The sequence below is a fragment of the Eptesicus fuscus genome, chromosome 1 (genome assembly GCF_027574615.1).
Source record: "Eptesicus fuscus isolate TK198812 chromosome 1, DD_ASM_mEF_20220401, whole genome shotgun sequence".
Lineage (NCBI taxonomy): Eukaryota > Metazoa > Chordata > Mammalia > Chiroptera > Vespertilionidae > Eptesicus > Eptesicus fuscus.
The window spans coordinates 43,950,923-43,974,074 of record NC_072473.1 but is presented as its reverse complement, the minus strand read 5'-3'; the positions used below and the strand labels follow the sequence as shown (position 1 = coordinate 43,974,074).

The window sequence follows — 23,152 nt, the reverse complement described above, 5'->3', positions numbered from 1 at the left end:
TAGTGAGGCATAAGCTCTCAGGGGTGCCACCAATCCCCTGCTGTATAGCCACACACTCCAGCACCTGCCTGTCTTATTCTTGGACAAAGGCTTACCCAGGAGACATGCTATGAAAATCTCAGTTCTGCACAATACTTATCCCCCTTTGCAGCTTAACTCAGTAGGATGATGCCAGCCAAGTGATTCAGCAGGTGGGGGGATGGATAATCCCACAACCACTGATGGGCTTCAGAGGACACCAGAGCTCAGATATGATGATTGAGGTTTACCTGTAAAATCAGTCAGACAGCCTAAAATGTTAACTCCAACCACAAAAGGTCCAGCAGCATTCAAGACTCAACTACAACAGTTGAGTGCTTGGCCCCCTCCTGTGTGCTTGATGTGAGGGAGACCAGCCCTCTTTCCAAAGCCAAACAGTTTAGTCACTGTCTGAATCTCTGCCAAGAGCCTCTCCCAAAAAAAGAGGGCCCCAAAAGTCACTGCTGGGTGCAGCCTGAAGACCCCTCCACAGGACCCAAGTATGGCAGAGTGGTCTCACCAACAGTTGAGTATCCAGCAGTGCAATTCCCAGTCTGGTGCTGTAACAATAATAGTGTATGTCCCTGGGAAAGGTGCATCTGGGTCTCCTAGGCAGTCTGAATCACTACTAATTTTCACCACCATATGCAATATGGGATCCTCTTCCCATCTCTGTTCGTCTGCATTGGGGATCCCTGTGTGGGGTTGAGACCCTATGCTCCTAGGGGGAGGGAATTTTGCAGCTGCCTTTGGCTTCTCAGCCACCACACCTAGGTTTGATGGCTAGCCCTTTCTGTATCTCTGCTCTTCTTACCACTCTCTATGTGGCTTCTTCTTTAAATCTTTGATTTCAGTTCAGCTAGCCTTAAGTTGGTTATTCAGGTTAATTGCTCTATAATTTAGTTGTATATCCAGTTTGGGATTGAGAGCAGGTGAATGTAGTTTCCACCTATTCTATAGCCATCTTGGATTCTCCAAAACAATCTATTTTAGGAGGAAGTCACCTTAAGTTTAGCACACAGATTTTGGCATAATTTTGCATGATAATGTAATTGTCAGTGATTTTATTGTACTTTTTTTGTTTTGCTTGGTATCTCTGGTGTCATTGGGACTCCTGTTGATCCCTGCCAGAGCCACTTATTTCTGGGTAGGAAAAATATATTATAGCTTGCAGGCCTGAAAAATGTTTTCTGGATTGAGCAGCTTACTACGTTGAAATTTCCCCTGAAGTAGAGGAATCTGTAGCCTGTAGAGATAAAGAGCACCTTTTCTGGCCACTTGGTGTCAGAAGAGTTCCTCCTCAATCCCTGTTTCCATTGTCTCCAGACCACCCTGGGGTTATCTAGGACTTCTGTTTGACCTTTGTTTGCATTATGCTTGGTTCATTGTTGGAAAGATACCCAATTGCTCTGTTTCTCCAGGATGCCTACCTCTTTTTATCTTTTTGAGTCCTTATGTTGTTTCTTCTTTCATTATTTCATTGTTTCATCTGGAGTGTCTTTATCTTCAGGGAGATGAGTATATGGAATCTTATCTGAATTGGGAGCCTAATTTATATTTTAAAAACATCACTTGTCTTCATGGAGAATCCATGGTATGGGCTAGAGTGAATGTGAGGAAAGTAAGCAGGAGGCTATAACACTACTCCAGGTAACAGATGGCTGTGTTTTAGACTGGGGCTGTAGCAATGAAGATAGAAACAAATGAATCAGTTAAATATATTTTTAGGTAAAACAAATAAGAATCACTAAAGTGTTGACTTTGCGGGTTTCTGGCTTTAGCAATTAAATGGATAGAAGTGTCACTTAATTGTCAAAAATGTCTCCTATATCCTCATTGGAAGCAAACCCTCCACACAAAAATACATCTCTTTCTGAAATGCATGCAGGGGCTTGAGCCTACATTCCCCAATCTGGAGCAGTATTACATACTCAGAAGAAGTGTATCCCTATCCTACTTGCCTGTCCTTATCTCAGATTCATTATCAAGCTAACAACATTACAGATGAATGAAAATTATAATTATCATTGACTGGAATCCTCAGAGTGTACTGGATTTTCAAAAATCTCCATATTAATAGTGAGTCTAAAGAGTTCTGGTGTTAAGTGCATTGATTATGCAATGGCTTAAAAAGTTTAACAATTGATTTCATAATTAGCAATCCAACCCTTCCCTCACCTCCACTTCCTGCTATGTTCCTGATTTCCAAGAAAGCTCCCCAGGAAGCCACAGACCACTATAAATCAAGATAAGCTCTGTTCTGCATTTTTCTCTTAAAACTTCAACATTATATAGCAACTGAACACAGCCTTGTGGGTTTCTACATTTGATATGCAAGGGGGTTGGCTCTGAATATAGGGAAATTGGAGTCAATGTGGGCACAAAGGATGGAGATAGAAGAGGTTTTCATGATATGAGAGGATGGAACAGGTATTTGGAGTCCAATAGATGAAGGCTTGTATCCCTGCTCAACTTCTAGCTGAATGTCCTTAGGTAAAGTTATTTATTCTCTCTAATCCTTAGTTTACTCAAATGTAAAACATAACAGCACTCTTATAAAACTCAAGGAAGTCAAATGCAATCAGGTATTAGATGCTTTGTAAAGTATAAAGCACCGTGTATTTCATGTATCGTATTCACTGTCCCTGATGCCTCCTCTGTTCTCTACTTGCCATGTAAAATGTTAATATGGATAGTGTAGTGAGGGTGGGCCATCCTAAACTATCCCTACTCTCTTGTCTGTGGTCTCTTACCAAAGTTTTGAATAGGCTTGAACTTGCAGGTGACAAAAGAATATTGTTTTAAGATGACAAAGGGAAGGACTTTGTGTTTCAAAGAGGCCCCCAGAATTTCAAGTAGACCTCTTATATCCTCAACTACCAAAAGAGTCCATGGGATCTGTGTCCTCCTTTCCTTGCCAAGTGGACAGGTTTGATCCTGACTGCAGTGCTCTATTTTCCTTTGGCAACTTTTCTTGGCCTTAAAATTACTTTTGGCACCTATAGGGAAAAAGATGTTAGCCACCGTTCTGATTTTCAGGCTTCCTCTGGGACAGCGTTTTCATGTCCAAAAAACAAGCTTGCAGGCATTCTATACCCACTCCTCCCCACACCATAGAGTGTTTCGATCACAGTCACAGCTTTCCAGAGGCAAGAGGAAACATGAAAATCATCAAGTTCACTCTTACAGTGTTTTAACAAGTACTTTAATGTATAGGACTTTATGTCTAAAATATGGACAAGACACTTAACATTCCCTTCAGTATGATTGTACTAGTAAATTGGAGGACTGGCTTTCTGCGGAGCTTCTAGGTTCAGAAGTTAAAGGTACTCATGGCAACCACTATCTACCCACTTTTCCGAAATAGTTTCCTTCATATAATTAAAACAATTTGGATCTCCAAATCTAACCCCACTAATCCCCCCATCATGCCTATTTGCTTAGTCCTTAGTTTAGATGTAGATTATATTCACAACTACTTAGTCTTGGTTGAAAGTGAATTAGGCTAGGTCTTGGAAAAAAGTAAAAACCTATTCAGTGTGTTTTATTCTTGGTACGTACTTTGTGAGAAGGATCAGTTTTTAGAAATGTCCAGATCTTCCAAGTGTCAGTGAGTGATAGAATCTAGCCATTGAAATTTGTGATATATAATTTTAGAGGAATCACCTAGCCCCGTTCCCAAGTGGAGCAAAAAAACTTAAAGAAAAAAAGGGAATGTAGCATTTCTATGTAAATAAATAAGTGGAAAAAACCCCAGACAAGTTTTATTCCCTCCTATGCCTGTCTACCACCCATGCTCCTTTTACAGTGGCGTCATCTTCTAGTACATGGCCTGCTGAGGGAGCATTCCAGATGTGCAGTGCCAATATTCAGCTGTTAGTTCTTGAGGGACAGAAGCTTAAAATTATCATCTAGGATCGACCTCCTGTTGCGCCGTAATTTTTTTTGACGATGTTGGTGCCAGAGCACACCACCAAGAGCCAGGGCAATGAGCAGAAGAGTGACACCAGTGGCAATTATGACAGAAACAAGCATCTCGATATCCTTTACAGGGATCTGCATGCCCAGCATCCTCACATTGTCTTCTCTAAAGTCTCTGGAGATTGCTGCTGAAATGGAACAAGAGGAAAATGGGAACCCTGGGCTGGAGCATACATTAAAGGTCACTTGCAATCTACCACTGAAAGAGAAAAAACAATTCTATCCAAATAAAACAGGAACTGTCTCCATCCCTAAAAATACCAGCTGGTGAAAACAGACTCAGAGGTTACAATGACTTCTTATAACAACATGTTATAGCTAAGAAAGTCCTTAGGAATCATTGAGGCCCTAATCCGCCTATGGAAAGAGCTAAGACTCAAAGTAGGAAGAGCCTTGATAGAAATATATCAAGGCTTATGATGTAAAAACAATTGGATTTGGTTTGTATGGTTCTAAAAGGAAGAATTAAAAACAGTAAGTAGGAACTCTAGGGAAGAAGTTTGACTCAATGATCTAACTGATAAGACCATTGGACCTGCCACTGTGCTGTCACCTCTTTGAGTCATGATAACACTGATGTCACATTGATCTTTTTAGGTGAAATATTTGATTGTCTGACTTCCTGGAATGCAAACTTTTAATGATCTTCAATTAACCTATGGAGTAAAGCTCATATTCAAGTCAGTCAGGCATTCACACTTTCACAATCAAGCTCTAACCTACTTTCCTAGCCTTATCTACTACTCTTCAGCTACAGCAACTCAATTGTTCCCCAGAATAAGTGATCCTCTTTTAGACCTCCAAGACATTCTTATACTCCTCCTTTTGCTTGAACACCCTTTCTTCCGCCTCACCTTTCTATCCCCAATTTAAATGTTACAGGTCTTTGTAAAGCTTTAATTCAGCTGGACAGTTAAAGCTCCTTTTTTGTGTATTTTCAAAGTATCTGTACTGTTTAAACTCTCACAATTTACTTGATTGGGTTAAGTTATCTAATCCTCCCTCATTTCTGCACTTCAGTCACCTACTTTTTTAGGGGATAATAACTGTACTTAACTCAGAGGTTTATTGTGAAGTTTAAGTGAGTTAGTATTTATAAATATTTAGCATAGCACCTGGAAGATAGTATATGCACAATAATTGATAGATGTTATTACTGTTTGCCTTTTTAAAACAACACAAAGCATCTAACATTGCAATTATTATTTTTCTGTCTCATTCCATTTTTTAGACACCAACCTCTTGAAATATAGTATCTATGTTTTATTTGCCTTGATGTCCCTGACACTCAGAATCTGTTCAATGAATATTTAACTGGATGAACGTATGTTCTTACATAAGTGAAACAAGATGAAATACATGCATATGTATGTATGGTGATCCACTCTGAACCTCATCTTGCCTCTTCACAACCCCCCCCAGGATACATCCTAGTTCCATGGTTGCCAGTTTATAAGATACATAGGCAGATTAGAAAATTTCCAAACACAGCTGAAAAAATTTCCAACTAAACTGATAATCTCTAATATTCTTTCTATCTCTCATAACTTTTGAATCTTTCTGAATCTTAGTTCAAGTACAAATGGGGTAGGAAATGAAATCACTAGTTGCACCTATGCTAGATAGAACAAGGATCTGTATTTTTCTTATAGGAAAGAAATGACTGGTTCTAAAGAGTAAACTGTTTGGTATTCCATAGATGCAAGAATAAAAATACCTGGTACAGACTCTATGGTATTTGTTCTAGTTTGATACTCTCTATGGACAATTCATGACTGTGCTACAGTATATTCATACCCAACCCAGCAAGACCTCAAACTTTCTTCAGCCTTCAACTCAGGAGGTTGGGGTAGAGGCCAGAGAGAATAAACCTACTGAGGGAAGCTGAACCTGAAATTCCTGGCTTCTGAAGTTTTGCAGAAATATTAGAATGCTTTCTCCTAGTACTTCTATCCATCTTTCAGTCATGTGAATCCCATATATTAGAGACACACACCTTCCCACAAATGTACATTGGATATAACTACCCAGTCTGTGGATCACTCTTCTTACCTTTTCCAATGTCATTAGTAATGGTGGTGATAATGCTTAAGTGTTCTAGAGAGAGAGAAAAAAAAAGAAGTTAGTTGTGTTATTCTTCCTATCAATCTATAGGATCACTGTGGGAGGTTGGCACTGGTTGGGGAAATCTCTGGGGTAAGATAACAAAAAAATGAAGGTACCTGGGCTTACCTAACTTATGGTCAAAGTCAATATTGGTATGTAAATTTGATTTTGAGTAGTGACACAAAATTTGAGCAAGTGCATAAACTTAGGAGAAAGGTAAGCCATCCCTATGCATTATTTACATATTTATTGGCACTTCCTCTATTACCATTATTACTCTTTTTGTCACCCTTTCCACCATCCCTTCAGGAATCCCCTACATATTCAACTTCTTCATCCTCTTCTTGCTTTAATGAGGCTGAGTTCTTCTCTAAGGACTATGCTTCCTTTACATCCTCTCAGTGCTTTGAGATTATTGTTCCTCTCCTTTTTGTAAAGACCTATCTCTTTTGAAGCTCATATTATTTAGCTAGAATAACCATACCACTTCTTGTCAATGTTCCTAGCAGTTCTTTTCATTAAATGGAAATCTTTAATACCTGGCTCAGTCTTCCTCTCCTCAGTTCTCACTATGGGTATTGATCCATAATCCAACACTCAAGCCTCACCATTTCTGAACTTCTTAACTCCAATAACTTTTCCACAACTACTACCATGATCACATTGGACTTTTTATGCAACACTGCTCCATATCAAAAATCTAGCAACAGCGTTCTATCCTTTTTGTACTCTAACACTATTTATTTCATTTCACCTGTTATTTCCCTCTCATGAAGACCTCTAGCTCCTGCACCTTTCAGTTTTTTTCCTAACATGCCAGCTTTATCCTGTCTTTACTTTCCTTCTTGGTCAGGTTAGACTCCATGTTCTGCCAACTCAACTACAAACTTACAAGGAGTGTTATAATAATCTACAAAAAATGCAGTAATTATAATTTCCCTGTATTTTGTCTGGTACACTAAATGCTGGTGGAGAAAAATCACACAAGTACAATATAAAGATCATTATTCTTTGTGTCCAACTTTAAATAAGCCCTCAAAGCTTCCAGGCAATAATTTATTTCCCAGTACTAAGAGTAAACTTCCCAGAGTGGTTATTTCAAACATTTGGCCACTCTCCTCAAGCCCCTTACCTGATCACCTATCCTTCACTCTCAGCATTTTGATGACACATCAATTCATCACTTGACTTTGGTTCTAAGGGCTGACAGCACAACAAAGAATTGTGTGCTTATCTGGGTGGTAGGAAATAGTACTAGAGTAGTATGTGGAAGCCACATTCTAGCAGTATGGTTTACCAGAGGACAATACTTTTCAAACACAAGGGAAATCATAGCGTACAACTATTTGTCTACCACCACAGGATAAACAGCAGAATTATAATCCCTACCCTGGTTTGCTAGTCTTTTTGAATGCCTGAAGGCTTTCTTCCACTTTCTATTTTTGACAGAGTGTCAATTGTTGGCAATCCTAGAATATCTACCTTAATACCACTATTTTTCAAAACCATATGGCACTTTAAAACAAAGCACAGGAGCCCTAACTGGTTTGGCTCAGTGGGTAGAGCATTGGCCTGCGGACTGAAGGGTCCCAGGTTTGATTCCGGTCAAGGGCATGTACCTTGGTTGCGGGCACATCCACAGTGGGGGGTGTGCAGGAGGCAGCTGAATCCATGTTTCTCTCTCATCGATGTTTCTAACTTTCTATCCCTCTCCCTCTCCCTTCCTCTCTGTAAAAAAATCAATAAAATATATTTTAAAAATAAAACAAAGCACATGAGGAAAATTTTCCTGGATTCATGTGGGCCCCAGGAGATTTTATATGGCCTCTTGTAAGGGGCATAATGCTAAGAACTGAACTCAGGTTGAAAGGCTTAAGAAGTGAGAGACTTAACCCTTTAATGACCCAAAGGCATATAATCCAACACAGCCTACCCTTCTACATTCTTGGCGACTAACAAAGGTTTATTGGTAAAGAAACTACCCCACTTATTCTCTTTCCATATTAAACAATTATAAGAAAAAAAAATTTTTTTCTCTTGGTAGCAGCTCTGTCTGAGATAAGCTGTAATCAAAGGCTATTATTTCTTTCCAGCCTTAGACAGAGTTATTCTAGGACAGAAAGAACTGCCTTTCATAATCGACACAAGAAAATCAAGTAAAGAATGATTATTAGAATTATTTTTCTTATTTTTATAAACTGGATTCATTAACAAAATTTCTTGAAATAGTGACTTTAATTAATTCTAAGTAATAAATTTATATACAAAATAAATATATTTCAAAGTAAGAAAGTCTGCATTAAGCATAAATAACTAAAACCCAAGTAGTTTTAGGCAGTTTCAATTGATTTGAGTTCAATGGGTATCAAAGAAATTAGAAGGAGGCAAGAGCAAGGGGGTAATGGAGAATAAGAAATATTGGATGAGAGAACACCTATGCTGTCTTAAATTCTGGTTCTCCTGGGATTAGAAGAACAGGTGAGACTTTTTAGGATTATCTGTTTTCAACAGGCTAGACAAGTTCCAGAAGATGGCACAACTTGGGTAGTTAGTTCTTACCTCTTTGGGATAAAACAGTAAAGAGAGTTTCCATGCCAGCATGGACATGGTCAGTAACATGGCAGTGAATAAGCCATGTCCCAGGGTTGCTGGCCACCATCTCCACAACCTCAAAGGTCCCTGGGAATAAATCCACCACATCTGCCCTGTAGCTCTTTCCATTCTGCAAGAGATATTGGGGGTGAAGAGAAAGTGGATAGTATAGAGATCACCTCACAGTTTATAAAAATCAGTAGGCTTGGAAGTACACATTAGGTACATGGGACTCCAATTTATAGACCAGAGAGTAGCTTAAATAGTTCACCTTATTTATCTTCCCAATGAACCTGCCCACACAAACTAAATCAATAGAGGGGACTTTTTTTCCTCCTACTTATTCTTCAAGTATTCCAAAATAAAAGATAGTGAAGCTACCTCTAAGCAACTAAACTGGGAATTAAATCTGGGGAACTGGACTTAAGCCTTGAACTCTGGGAAGGAGTCACATATTTTCTTTAGCAATGAAAATCAAAATAGTTTATTCTTCATATCACCACTTTTCTCAGCACTTCTAAAAACTTTACATTTATATCAATGCCCCCAACTCTGTCCCTTTTCTTAAGACTAAATCGTCTTCAAAACCTACATGTTTTGTCATAAACTCCTCAATTGAAGTTCTTCTTATAATATATGAAGTATTTTCAGATTCTGAGACAACACTGAAATTCATAGATCTTGCAATAACAGCTCATTGTGTCTCAAGTCCTTGACTGAGAACCAATTACATTTAATCCTTCAATCCCCCTACTCCATAGATGAGCAACTTGTTTCAGATGGAAGTGATGCTGGGATATTCGAGTCAAAGTAGAATTTCCAGCCCAATGTTCCATGTACAAGACTTCTCCTCTTTTAACTGATTATTTTGTTCTTTGCTATTCCCTTCTTCCTCAGTGGCTCTTAAGGCACTCCACTAATCACCCTTGAGGGACTCAGCCCTCTTTCTAGCTCACCCGATAGAGGAAGCTCTCTGCATGGAAGTGGACAGTGTGCAGGTCAATATCTTGGCCCATGGCTAGCATGTACCAGGCCACTCGTTCTCCTTTGTACATGGTAAGACCCTTGAGGTTGGCATAGAGCTTTCCATTAATGGCTGTAAAAGAATACAAAGTCTTATATCTCTCATTTTGACTTTCCATTGCCACTGCCCTAGGGCTAGTCCCTATTATCTCTGATGATAGCAATAGCCTCCTAACTGCTCTCATCTCTATTCCATTTGTTCCCCTCTAGTTTATCTTCCACATTGGTGTTATAAGAGTGGGCTTCTAAATAACTAATATTACCATGCTATTCTCTTGTTTAAAATACTTTAATACCTCCATCCTTCCCAAAAGATCAAGCCCATGGCTTCTTAACTCAGCCAACATGGTCATTTAAAATATGGCCTCAAAACATTTTTCCAGACTCATCTCCCATTATCCAACAAACTTATTTCAAGTAGGGTAATTTATTCACCATCCCCCATATGTCTCAATATGCATATTCTTTGTGTCCCTTCTCATGTTTTGGAACTTCCTTCCCCAAAACTCTGCCTCCTTCTATCCATCTGTTCAAAGCCCAATCAAACCTTCACCTTCTCCACAACACTTCTTTGATTAGCTCCTTTCAGTACCTCTCACTTTCTGCACCCCCTTCAACCTCTGAACTTCTCCAGTAATGTTTTGCTTTTTGGAACTCACCAGAAATTGCATCTTATTTACTTATCTTTAATTTGTGGAAGATTGTATCCCCAACTAGACTCTAGGTTCCTAGTAAGCAGGAAATGATAATAACATAGTGCTATTGTTCTTTTATACTCCCCAGAACACCCAGCAGACACATTAGCTTTCAGTAAATATTTTAAAAAGATGTCACATTTTTTAAAAATTAATAATGATATCAATGCATGGGCTTCATTATCTGCTTCTTCCTAGGCTACATCCTATACTCTAAAGACAATAAACTACTCATTGTCATGTTAATGAACATTGCCAAGATTATGCCCAAGACATTCCTCAACTTCTCATGTTCTCAGAGAAGGAAGGTAATTTCCATTCTACACCTCAAGATGGAAAAGAATGAAAGGGATGTTTATAGCCACCTCTGGTTTTACCCCCACCAAACTGAGGAAAAACAACACTAAACATACTCAATTAAGCCTTTTCTGAATCTTCTCTCTCTTGAATCTATCTGACCATACAAAGGAGTGCAAACAGATTTACTATTCCATTGTGGAAAAGATTCTGTCCCTGAAAAGAAAGATGGCTAATGTTGGCCATATATGTTAATGACAGGATAGAAAACCTATATATTACAAAAGGAGTATTAGGAAGCCCACTTAATTGAATAACCAAATTCGGTTTTCCAATTAACCTTTTCAGTAAGTTCACATTTGACCGCAAACATCTCTTTCTCTTTCTGAATTGGTTCATGAATCTGAAAGGGAAGGGAACAATATTATCTATTTCCCCTCAGACCTCTACATTATTTAACTTTATCTCCAATGCCAGCACTCAAAAAGTTCTCAACCAATACCTGATGGACAGATAGGTAGATTGATTAATATATGAAGACTTTGGATGAATGAGCATTTAAACAAGCAGATGGAAATGGGCATTAGCACAATTCCTGCACTAATATGATCTAGCTGCTCTTACTCCCTTTTTGTCCTGGGCAATTTATTTCTTTGATTTGACAGGAGATAAAGTTCACTTTATATTCTGTGAAACATCTGTTCCAATGTGAATTGTTCATATATCCACAAAGGAGAAATAATTAGAATTCATGTGATAATGAAATACTACTTTTGAATTTCATTAGAGTCACTAACAAAGCTAAACATTATGCTCAGGTCAAAGGAATATTACATTAGTAGGGATAGTGAGAAATGACTTAATACATTTCATTGCACTTAAATTCTCCCTCTTGTTTGAGATTTCCTATTGTTTTTGAAGAGATACACATATTTCTAGAACAATGGAAGGCTTGAATGCACAATGTCCCTATAAATCCACTCAAGCATAAAAAACTCCCACCTCTTTCTTGTATATAATATAAACCAAGTATGTTACTATCTTAGGCTCTCTCCACCAATTCTTCAATCTGCAAACTGAAGTTTGTTTTTAAAAATAGACTAAAAGATAAGCTGTCCATTTGTGTATATTGTAAAAACATATATCAGATCCAGAGTAGTAAAGAAATAAGATTATATTGAGAAACTAAATTCAGGATTTTGAAGCAGAGAAACCCTCAGCAGCCAGCTCACTAAATACATTGAAGGTCATAAATGTCCATTTTGCCTCTGTAATATGTTCAAATATGCTGATGTCACCACAGAAACATTACAGAGTCAGCACTCCTGCTTTCTTGGCACCTGATCTAATATAGACTACATATCTGCTTTGTGTATATAAATAAAATAGTAGGAGACATTTCTTCCATTTGTCTCTATTCCACCTTCCTACCTTCCCTTTTTTTTTTTCAGGAATTATGCACCCTTGGATAGTAATGGGTCTATAAGATACTCCTATATAATCAGTGGGGGCTTCTACAAACCATGCATTTTATTACTCTCCAAGAAAATGTTATCTTGTAGGTTAATACGGTCTGGCTCCTGGGCCCCATGGGTTGCCACGTTCTCATCCAGATACCAAGACTGGTTCTCATCAAAAATCAAGAATAATAAGGCAAATTCTCGGTCCATGTCATTTCTTAATCCATGGGGTTCCAGAATGCCCTTTCTGCAGATGACCAAGGGCCCCACCAAGCCACTGTACATGTCCTGAAAATGGGAGGAAGAGAGAGTAGGAAATATGAGGTTGTTCCTGAGTGGCAGTGCTGTACAGAAAGCCAAGCTGACATTCAAGCCCACTCTGCCCTCAGAACTTCATCATAATGTCTTATATTTATAATCATCTTTAGTATGTTATCTGAATTTAGCCTCATAAATATCTTGGGACACAGGTAAGGTGTGCTACATAAGCTTTGTTTTAGCTAAGCTAGACTACTCAATGATCTGCAAACCCACCAGAACTTTCAAAACCCAGTGCTTTTTCTCATACTGTCTCTTCTTTCTGAAATGTCCTCCCCTCTGCCATATCACTTATCATATGGCATATTGTTATGTATCTTTCAAGACTCAAAGTACATGCAACTTCCATTAATTGTGAAGCCTTCTTCAGCTTTCCTCTCATTCATCCCCACCTCCAAGCAGAAGTAATCACTGTCTGGTGAACTCACATATAACTGTTATATGGTTTTAAAGAGCGGCTTATATATATAGCTAGCATTATAGTTTATATTCATCTGTCTCCCAAAATACTCTGAATATGGGAACTCTGTCTTACATTTATATCATTTAAAGCACCAAGTAAAATGTAAAAAATGTAGTAGTCTCTCAATAAATGATTGCTGAGATCTGGTTGTAGATTGGTGGCTAGATTCATTAACCCATTTTCCAGATGAGGACACAAAAGCAGAATGACTTATCTAAAGTCACTCCAAAGGAAGGATTAAACAAAATTTGAGGCTATAGCCCCACTTTTTTTGACAAGCAATCCTAGGCTTTTTAAATGAGAGCTTATAAAACCCAAGAAAAAGAATCAAGAAAGAAAATGTTCACGGCAAACATGTGATATTATCTATCCTTAATTCCTTCCCCTGTCTATTAAAATAAGCCAAAGATTTAAGGAACTTTCCCCCAAACCCCAGACTTAGTATTTCAGTGATGGGCTTTTTTATTATACCCATTAATAACTTCTTTTTGTCAGTCAGTTTGCTCATTTGTGAGACTCACCTTCAGGAAGCCAACATTGTATTTACCTTGATGGGATCTACTGCAGAATAATAAATCCAGGAAACACAAGCAGAATCATTGGGTCCTGGGCCTGATCTTTCTGGTATGTTCCATTTGTAAGTGAGAACCTCACCTAGGAAAGGTAATATGGACCTTTAGTTGGACCAGGTCAGAAATTTCACACAACTCCTTAGTCTTCCTAAGTGGCTAAGGTGGGTAAGTCCCAAAACCTTTAAGATTATTCTCTGTCATTTTTATACCAGCCTCCATTTTATTTTGTGTGACTTTGGTCTTCTCCTTCATGGAACAACCTCAGCATCTCTTCTACTAATCCTGTCCTTAAGGGCCTAGGTCCAATCATCTAGTAAAGCAGCTCTGCTACTGTTCTCTCTGCTTATAATGTCCTCCCTTCTTTGGCTCTGTTTTGTTCTTTTCTTGCTGCTGCCTCCTATAGGGAGCTGTCTACCCAAGACTCTGTCTCCAGTCCTCTTCTACTTTTTCATAGTCTCTCCATGGAAATTCTTATCTGCCTTTCTGATGTCAATTATTATCTATGTATTCATAATTCTTAAATACTTAGATTTATCTTGCCATTAAGCTTCAATCTGACAATTTCAATTAGATTCCTGGGCATCTTTTGAAGATTAACCTGACAGTACATGAAAAACTAAAATTGTTATGAACTCATCTCCTTCTTTTGAAAAAATGCTGTTAGTCATTCTGTGCTCCCAGTGTCTAGAAAAGATACCGAAACCATCCTAGCTACCCAGATTCAAAACTTCAGTCTTCTTTGTATCCCTACCTTCATGCACGAATCATCCAACCAAATGGTAAATCCTATCAATTGTACCTCTACAATATATTTTATAGCCACAACCTCCTCTTTGTAATTCTTAATGTCCATACTCTAATGTAGGCCCTTGTTTTTCTCAACTGGACTATTAGAAAACCTCCCAATATGTTTCTCTGTGTCCAAGTCTTCCCCTCTGACTGATGGAATATTACTTTTTTAAAACAGATTTATCAAGATACTAGAGGCCTGGTGCACAAAATTTGTGAATGGTGTGTGTGTGTGTGTGGGGAAGGGTCCCCTCAGCCAAGCCTGCACCCTCTTCAATCTGGGTTCCCTCAGAGGATGTCTGACTGATGGTTTAGGCCCAATCCCTGGTCCCAGGAAAAGGGCCTAAACCGACAGTCAGACATCCTTCTCACAATCTGGGACCACTGGCTCCTAACTGTTCACCTGCCTGCCTGCCTGATCGCCCCTAACTGCCCACCCCCTGCCAGCCTGATCACCCATAACCACCTCTGTCTGCCAGCCTGGTTGCCTCCAACTGCCCCTCCCACTGGCCTGGTCACCCCTAACTGCCCCCCACCAGCCTGGTCATCACTCAGTGTCCCCCCTGCTAGCCTGGTCACCCCCAACTGCCCCCCTGCTAGCCTGGTCACCCCCAACTGCCTCTCCTGACAGACTGGTTACCCCCAACTGCCCCCATACCAGCCTGGTCCCCCCCAACTGCTCCCCATGCCAGTCTGGTCACCCCACACAGCCTGTTGTTCAGTCATTTGGTCATCCCTCACTAACCCCCCTGCCAGCTTGGTTGCCCCATGCACCCTGCTGTTCAGTCGTTTGGTCGTCCCTCACTAACCCCCTGCTGACCTGGTCACCCCACGCAGCCTGCTGTTCGGTTGTCCGTCTGGTTGTTTTGGTTATGACAGCCCCTGGCTTTTTATATTTTTATATATTAGGATAATTTGCATGCCATGAAATTCAACCATTAAAGTACACAGTTCACTGGCCTTTATATTCATGTAACCCTTGCCACAATAAATGTTAAAAAATTAATTGTCACAAAAAATAACCTTGTATTCCTTAGCTATCATTCCTTAATCCACCTCCTCCCCAAATCCTGAGCAACTACTAATCTAACTTATGTTTCTAAAGATTTTCCCATTCTGAGATTTTGATACAAATGGAAAACTACTGGAGTGACATCAGCAAGATGGAAAACTATTAGGTTCTAATGCTCATCTCCCCTACTCCCAAATAGCAACAAAACAGGAAATAAACTATATACACACAAAAATAGCTCTGAGAGTGTTCTGGAATATAATAAAGAACTTGTAACAACTCAGTGAAGAAAAAAATAAAAATTGACATAGAGTAAAATCTAGGAAGTATCCTATCTAATAAAGAGGGAATATGCTAATTGACCATCACTCTGTCACAAAGATGGCTACACCCACAGCTGAAGCCAAGTTCCCATAAGGAGACTTAATGAGCAATCAGCAGGGACCAGAGGCTATGCCCTCCTCCACCCCTGTGGGGCTTGACAGGGGCCCTCAGGCCACGCCCCCCACCCAGCAGGGCTTGACAGGGGACCTCAGGCTATGCCCCCTGCCCTGGTGTCAGGCTGGCGGACCTCAGGCCGCACCTCCCCCCCCAGTGCCAGGCCAGGGGAACTGAGGCCATGCCCCCCACCCAGTGGGGCTTGACGGGGGACCTCAAGGTGCGCTTCCCGTCCTGGTGCTGGGCTAGGGGACCTCAGGCTGCTTGCCCCGCCCCAGCACCAGGCTGGGGCACCTCAGACTGCACCCCCCACCTGGTGGGGCTTCACAGGGGAACTCAGGCCACACCGCCTGCCCAAGCACCGGGCCAGGGGACCTGAGGCTGCACCCCCCTGCCTGGCTGAGCTTGACAGGGGATCTCAGACAGTGTCCCCCACCTGACAGGGCTTGATGGAGGACCTCAAGGCACGCCCCCTGCCCAGGTCTGGGCTGGGGATCCTCAGGCCATGCCCCCCCGTACTGGCACTGGCCCAGGGTACCTGAGGCTATGCCCTCTGCCCAGCAAGGGCTTGACAAAGGTGCGACTGTCTGGGTCTGGATCTAGCCCAATGGGGGGGCAGTTGGGTCTGGGTCTCACACGATTTTGAGGTGCATGTGGGTAGGCAGGGACTTGATTCTGGGTCCCATGGTGTGCCCCAGACTCTGACAGGAGGAAGGTTTTCATATACATTTTACTAATTTTCTTTCATCTCTGACACTTCTATTATAGAGAAAGGGAAAATAGCAATATTAAATTATTTCCTCTAATTAATCTCCTTTTAATGTGCATGAATTTCATGCACTGGGTCACTAGTCTTATATATAACTCTACTCTGGCATAGCTAGGTACCAAATGGGAACCTATTGTGGCAAAGAACAGTAGGAAGACTCTAGCAGCCCTTACCATCAGGAAGTCTTTTTTTGATACTGACCCTAGCTGACTGAACTGCCAGGAGTCTATTCCCCTCTGCCATCACTATAAGTAAAAGCCACCATCACTCTGCTCAACCCAAGAAAAAGTTGTTGTTGCTGTACCCTCCCCAAAAGGAGCCTCCATCACCTTGACCAACAAAAAGGATTCTCCTCTGCCCTGCCCACCTCCAAGGAGCTACTGTCAATTCTCCTTCCACCCAAGGAGCCATAGGTGCTCTGCCTTCAAATCCATAAGGAGCCACTGACGTTGTGTTCTTCAGAGAAGTTATCACTGCTCTAAAACCTCGGAGAGAACCGTCACCACTGAATCCCCCTGAGAAGGAGCCAGTTCCAGTCCTTGCCTCCCTTACCCAAAAATAATTGCTGCCCTTCCACACCCTCCCCATAAAAAGGAGCCATCAATGCCAACTTTCCCAGGAGAAGGAACCACTGATAATCTGCCCTTCTCCAGAAGGAAGTGCTACTGTTCCATGCATACCAAATAAGCTGGTTTCACTCCTCAACCAAAGAGCCACTGATACTCTGTTCCCCATAAAGCTGCCAAAATATCAATTCCCCAAGAAGGAGCCACTGATGCCACCTCCATCCACAAGGAGTCACAACACTTGTGTTCTCCCAGAAAAGGAGCCACTGTTTTATTCCCCCCGCAACACACACACAAGAAGCTGGTGTTACTTAGCTGCCCAGAAGGAGCCAGGTCTACTCTAACTAACCTGTACAGAAGGAGTAACTGCTGCTCCAGTCCCACCAGAATTAGCTGCAATTTGGCACTTCTTACCCAACAAGTATTGTCCCTCCCTCAAGACAACAGCACCACTGAAGCAGTGAAGAGGTCTACATCACAGAATTCTGGAACATACTACTTTATATGCATCTCAGAGATAGCAGCCAGAGCTACTGTATGTGACATCCACATGTTAGACATGGTGCCAAATGGATGCCCTCAGCCATGACTCTGCCTCATAGGGGAAAATGTGAACAGGAGGATCCAAGTAGCCTTCACCATTGAGGACTCCAATACCCCTTGTTACTACTGGGGTTAACTTCCGACTTGGACATTGAGGAGTACTGCAGTATTCACTGACACCGATTTCGGCATATGGAGCTGCATAGAGACTATACTACTGTGCACTCCCCAGAGCCAGAACCAGTGCTAAACACCCACAAAGGCAAAGCGGCTGTAATGCCACTGACCTGGCACCCTTGCACTCAATCGTAGGTGAAGTAAAGGTGACTGATTCCTCAAAAGTGGAGATATCCATGCAAGGCTACAAGAAACATGAATAATTAAGGAAATAAGATATCACCAAGGGAACACAGTAATTTTTTAATACCAACTCAAAAGCAACAGAAATCTACAAACTGCTTGACATAGAATTCAAAATAGTTCTTTTAAAGGAGTTCATTGAGCTATACGAGAAAACAAACTCAATAAAAAATAGCCCTAACTGGGAGGGTGAGGGTAAGGGGGAGAGAGCAACCAAAGGACTTGTATGCATGCATATAAGCATAACTAATGGACATAGACACCAGGAGGGTGAGGGCCTTAATGAGAGTGGGGTGGGGGGCAATGAGGGGATAAAGACACATATGTAATACCTTAATCAATAAAGAAAAATAAAATAAAATAAAAATAAAAATAGCCCTAACTTTGGCTCAGTGGATAGAGCGTCAGCCTGCAGACTGAAGGGTCCCAGGTTCGATTCCAGTCAAGGACACATGCCCGGGTTGTGGGCTCAATCCCCAGTGGGGGGCATGCAGGAGCCAGCCAATCAGTGATTCTCTCTCATCATTGATGTTTCTATCTCTCTCTCCCTCTCCCTTCCTCTCTGAAATCAATAAAAATATATAAAAATAAAAAATACATGATCAAAATGAAAAGTTCAACAAAAGATAAAAGAAAAAGAGAACCAATAGAAAATCTCGAGCTAAAAATATGTAATGAATGAAGAGATCCAAGATGCCAGTGGAGTAGATGGAAGTTACACTAACCTCCTCCCAGGACCAAACTGGAATAAAAATTAAATTATAGAACAAATCAAACTGAATAACTAACTAAAGACTAGCTGAAGAGAAGTCTTATAACCAAGGATTTACAGAAGAGGCCACATTGAGACTGGTAGAAAGGGCAGAGACATGAAAAAGGCTGGCCCTTTACCCACATGTGCCAGTTGAGAATCAGGAGGGATATCTTAGCTGCAGAAGTTCCCCTGAGGAGTGAGGAATCTCAACCCCACCATAGGTTCTCCAGCCCGGAGAACCAGAGACAGGAAGAAGAGCCCACATTATATCTCACTGTGAAAATCAGAGGAAATTCCATCTGCCAGGGGGAGACAAGAGTCTGCTAAGAACCCAGGCAAACTCATAAAGGGCCAGCACACAAAATCTCATTTGCAAGTCTGCACCTTGGACACCAGCGAAGGGGTTGTAGCTCAGAGTGGACTGGAGTCATACAGGGAGAGAATGTGTTGTGTGTCTTCAAGGAGAGGACTATGGGGACAGCCGCCATTGTCTTTGTGCTTACCTCTCCCACACCTCACACAGATGCTATCTGGGTTAAGCACTCCTCTCCATGCCATGTCAGCCTAGGGGAATGCACTAGCCCAGTGGTCGGCAAACTCATTAGTCAATAGAGCCAAATATCAACAGTACAATGATTGAATTTTTTTTTGAGAGCCAAAATTTTTAAATTTAAACTTCTTCTAATGCCACTTCTTCAAAATAGACTCACCCAGGCCGTGGTATTTTGTGGAAGAGCCACATTCAAGGGGCCAAAGAGCCACATGTGTTTCGCGAGCCGCAGTTTGCCGACCACGGCACTAGCTCCATCCTCCCAACTGCCTATTGCCCCACCTTGCCAAGTTCATGCCATGAGGAGTCTGCTGTCTATCACCAGCCAGGACCCATGGTTCAAACTTTCTTGGAAGTCTCTTCAGAATGTCTATTTTTCTCCCACATGCCCCGACCAGTGCCACGAATCCTATGCAGATTCATCCCTCCACAGGGCCAAATCTTATGAAACTACTGACTTCACCCTGATGACTCCCTGAGATACTGCCATAAAATAAAGTTCCACAGACTACACATGAGTGATGACTGACCTTGGTATACCTTGAGACATTTTCTGGGTGGCCTCAAACGCAGCATTGGTACCAAGTTTGAATATGTATTAATCTAGTAAATACCAGAGGATCTTTCAGTGACTGAGCCTAACAGCCAGCCAGCTAACAGAGATAAATCGCAGGGTGCCTTGGGCCTTTTGCTGACCTCCCCGAATCTTGGTGCTGGTGGAAGCAGGTTTTGGTACATAACACAGCTTTTCCCATGTGTACTCAGGCCCAGCAGAAAAAAACACCACACATTGTGGATCACTTTGTAGCTCTTAACATGGCTTGTCATAGGAGCAGTCTGATATTGAACTATACCAGAGTCACACCCAAAAGGCCCCAGAACCAAAATACCAAGTGGCCACATTGAGAACACATCAGAGAACGACTCAATTAGCTGCACAAGTGGAACATTTAAAGGAACATCTCAACAGGGAACAGAAACTGCTATGGTTGGGGTTAATCCTTATAATCAACCAGGCTGAGGTTCAACCTGACCCATGGATGGGTCAAGAGCAATCAAGACTAACTTTGATTAGAGATCTTACATGAATATCACAAGGTACTTTCCTGGAGCATCTAACTCAGATAATCAGGGAGACTGTGCCATTGAGCCAGCAGGACATCTACTATATCAGGCCACCCTACCAAGACCAGGAGATAGCAGATATACCCATTATACAGAAACAGAGACACCAAAAATTGGGAGACAAAGAAACATGAGCAAAATGAAAGAATAAGAGAAATCCCCAGAAAAATAAGCAAATAAAATAAAATGGGGGCAAACAATCTACCAAATACAGAGTTAAAAACAATGGTTATAAGAATGCTCCAAAAACTCAGGGAAAGAATGAACATAGACCTCCCATTACCACCTCCCCCGCCGAGAAATTAAAAGAATGAACATAGTGATAAATAAGGTGATAGTAAGAATAAAAATAGAACAAGAAGACATAAAAAAGAACCATACAGGTCCAGCTGGTATAGCTCAGTGGTTGAGCATCGACCCATGAACCAGGATGTCATGGTTTGATTTCCTGTCAAGGCACATGCCCGGTTTGCAGACTTGGTCCACAGTGAGGGGCATGCAGAAGGGAGTTGATCAATGATTCTCTCTCATAATGATGTTTCTATCTCTCTTTCCCTTCCTTTCTATGAAATCAATTATATATATATTAAAAAAGAACCAGTCAGAAATGAAGAATACAGGGAAAGAATCCAAGATGGCAGTGGAGTAGGTGGATGTTACACTCCCCTTTTTACAGGACCAAACTTAAATCACAAGTAAAATATAAAAAAATCAACCTGAATAACCAACTGAAAACTAACTGAACAGAAGTCTTATAAGCAAGGATTTGTAGAATACGCCTCATAGAGACTGGTAGGAAGGATAGAGAAGCAAAAATGACTGGTGCTGTTGGCAGAGGTGGCAGCTTGGATTCCAGAGGGATATCTCAGCTGCAAAGGTTATCTATCCCTGAGGAAAGTGAGGTCTCAGCCCCATGCCAGAATTTCCAGGAAAAAAAAAATCTGGGAAGAGGCACCTCCATAACCTCTGGCTGTAAAAATCAGCAGGGATTCTTTCCACCAAGGAGAGGTGGGAATCTGCTAGAGACCCAGGAGTCCTCTTACAGGGAAGAATCAAGGAATGACACAAAATATCAATATCATTCACAGACACTCACCTTGGGCTCCGGAGGAGGGAGTGTGGAGCCGAATAGAGTTTTCTGAGGAGATACTGTGGTTTGAAGTTCCAGGAAGAGAGCTGAAGGGACAGCCATCAGGATCCCTGTGCTGAATCTCTCTCCCACACTACAGATGCCATATTTCCTGAGTGGGGCACTCCCCTCCTTACTGTATCAACCTGGGGGAATGCAATACCCCCACACTCCAGAATCCTCATCGTATCACCCTGCAGAGCTCATGACCTGTGGAGGAATAAGCTACCTGGACCTGGTGTATAGAGGTCCATGCAGACTCAGAGGTTCCTATAACTGAGTTGTGTGGCTCTGTAGTGGAGGTTATTTCCCCCACCATCCCATGAGCCTGAGTAGTGCCTGCCTCTCAGGGGAGATCCACTAGCCCCACTATCCTGATTCCTGCCAGCACTGACCTCCTGAGTTAGAGCTTTCTGGGAGGTACAGGGATAATCAGGGACAGACTAAGTTGTATGACTCAGGATGGGAGCCATATTTCCCTCACACACTGAACAGTCTAGCGCCTTCCCTTCACACAGCCAAATCTTGGCTGGTTTGGGCTAAAAAAAAACTCTGCTGGACTCACCCTGATGACTCCGTGAAACCTAGCCCCACCACAAGATCTTCAGGCACCAAGAGGGTGGCAGATAACCTTGATTTATCCTGGGACTTTTGCTGAGTGACCTCAGACCCAGACCTGGCACTGAGTTTAAACCTGTATTAATCTGGTGAATACCACTCATCCCTACTGGTGAATCACTGGGAAACTACCCCAGGTATCTCGAATACTGACAGTGGCACTTTCAGTGACTGAGTATAATAGGCAGCCAACAGGTAGAGTTGGGCAAAACCAGATCTTGGGGTGCTTTTGGCCTTTTGCTAACCTGCTTCCTGGGCTTGATGCTGGTGTTTGCCAGTCTTGGTGCAGAGCTTAATCCTTCCCATGCACACACAAGCCCAGCAGAGGAACTCACAAACTGTGGGTCATTTTGTAGCTCCAAACAAGATGCTCAGGACCAATCACAGACAGCTTTTGACATTGACCTGCACCAGAGTCCCTCCCAAGAAGCCCCAGAAACAACATACCCAGTGGTGAGCATTAGACAACATCAAACCAGGACCCAATTAGCTTCAAAAGTACCATATGCAGAGAGATGTCAGCTGGCACCAGAAACTATTGAGGCAAATTACACTTTTTGTGGTCAGTATGGTCAGTACCTGCACAGCAGCATGTACACTGTGGTTGGAGTCTATCTTCACACTCAGACAACCTGAGGGTTGATCCCACACTGAAACAAGCTAAAAAATAATCAAGACAATTACAAAAGAAGGGCTCACATAACCTGCATAAGGGACATTCCTGGAGGACTAAGCTAAGATGATCAACTAGAGTACACCACTGGGTCCCATAAGACACCTTCTATATAGGGCCACCTTACCAATGCTGGGAAACATAACAGATATACCTAATACAAGCATATCAAACTCATGGCCAGCCGCGTGAGTTTGACATGCTTGACCGATACTTAGAAACAAACACAAAAAGAGAACCAAAGGCTATAATAAGAAACAAAGAATGATCCTATCTAATAATAGAGTAACATGTAAATTAC

At 41.6% G+C, this 23,152-nt stretch overlaps 1 protein-coding gene across 1 annotated transcript in view; it reads right to left on the bottom strand.

Moving 5' to 3' along the window:
- Positions 1-3,894: 3,894 nt before the first annotated feature.
- HEPH (hephaestin) overlaps positions 3,895-23,152 on the bottom strand; it is a 124,591-nt gene continuing 105,333 nt past the window's right edge. The window contains exons 16-21 of the mRNA XM_028136354.2: positions 13,501-13,607; positions 12,235-12,460; positions 9,654-9,793; positions 8,665-8,827; positions 6,052-6,096; positions 3,895-4,127 (exon numbers count right to left, since the gene is read on the bottom strand). Of these exons, the coding sequence (XP_027992155.2) occupies positions 3,895-4,127; positions 6,052-6,096; positions 8,665-8,827; positions 9,654-9,793; positions 12,235-12,460; positions 13,501-13,607 (914 nt within the window). The remainder of the gene's footprint in view (positions 4,128-6,051; positions 6,097-8,664; positions 8,828-9,653; positions 9,794-12,234; positions 12,461-13,500; positions 13,608-23,152) is intronic.